We start from the raw sequence: 1,152 nt of genomic DNA, 5'->3' as shown, positions 1-1,152 counted from the left end.
TAAATCATCTCAATGTTCTACACTGTCTACAGTGATCAAAGTATTTAAGTAGCATGAAACCGTTACTTGGCCTAGATAACAAGGAACAAGTTATGCTTTAGTAAAGCAAGTTATTCTAGCATTGCACATCTGGAGTATGTAGCTAATTTCTTATCCTAACTTTACAGATTGTTACAACAGTAGAAAACAGATGGCAAAAACATGACAGTACATCAAAATGACACCAGCTCCACTGGGCTTTCAGGCTTCCTCCTGAATTGTTTTGTCAGGGTCCCTAACTGGCAACTCTGGCTGTCCCTGCCCTTCAGCTTCCTCTTCCTCCTGGCCATGGGGGCCAATGCTGTTCTTCTGGTCACCATCAGGATGGAGGCTGCTCTGCACGAGCCCATGTACTACCTGCTCAGCCTCCTCTCCCTGCTAGACATTGTGCTCTGCCTCACCGTCATCCCCAAGGTCCTGGCCATCTTCTGGTTTGACAGCAAATCTATCAGCTTCTCTGCCTGCTTCCTTCAGATGTTCATCATGAATAGCTTCTTAGCCATGGAGTCCTGCACCTTCATGGTCATGGCCTTTGATCGCTATGTGGCCATCTGCCACCCGCTGAGATATCCATCCATCATCAACGACCAATTTGTAATCAAGGCTGCCATTTTCGTTTTGGCCAGAAATGTCTTTTTGCCTATGCCCATCCCTATCCTCTCGGCGCGACTTCATTACTGCGGGGAAAATGTCATTGAGAACTTCATCTGTGCCAATATGTCTGTCTCCAGGCTCTCTTGTGATGACGTCACTGTTAATCGCCTTTACCAGTTTGCTGGAGGCTGGACTCTGCTGGGCTCGGACCTCATCCTCATCTTCCTCTCTTACACCCTCATCCTGAGAGCTGTGCTGAGACTCAAGACAGAGGGCGCTGTGGCCAAAGCCCTAAGTACATGCGGCTCCCACTTCCTCCTTATTCTCTTCTTCAGCACCATCCTCCTGGTCTTTGTCCTCACACATGTGGCTAGGAGAAAAGTCTCCCCCGATGTGCCAGTCTTGCTCAATGTCCTCCACCATGTCATCCCCGCGGCCCTGAACCCCATAGTTTATGGGGTGAGAACCCAGGAGATCAAGCAAGGGATCCAGAGGTTGCTGAAGAAAGGGAGATCCTAA

The 1,152-nt window shown here is 49.0% G+C and overlaps 1 protein-coding gene across 1 annotated transcript; it reads left to right on the top strand.

Moving 5' to 3' along the window:
- Window positions 1-201: 201 nt before the first annotated feature.
- LOC104876325 (olfactory receptor 56A3) lies at window positions 202-1,152 on the top strand. Its single transcript, XM_010644298.1, has one exon. It carries the CDS (start codon window positions 202-204, stop codon window positions 1,150-1,152), a length of 951 nt encoding a protein of 316 aa, XP_010642600.1.

This window comes from Fukomys damarensis, unplaced genomic scaffold (genome assembly GCF_012274545.1).
Source record: "Fukomys damarensis isolate Sample0158 unplaced genomic scaffold, DMR_v1.0_HiC HiC_scaffold_16, whole genome shotgun sequence".
NCBI classification, from domain to species: Eukaryota; Metazoa; Chordata; class Mammalia; order Rodentia; family Bathyergidae; genus Fukomys; species Fukomys damarensis.
The sequence above is the reverse complement of the archived record's forward strand: the minus strand, read 5'-3'. Positions and strand labels throughout refer to the sequence as shown.

Excerpts from the sequence above, each read along its gene's own strand:
- LOC104876325 (XM_010644298.1), top strand. The coding sequence starts at position 202 with ATGACAGTACATCAAAATGACACCAGCTCCACTGGGCTTTCAGGCTTC.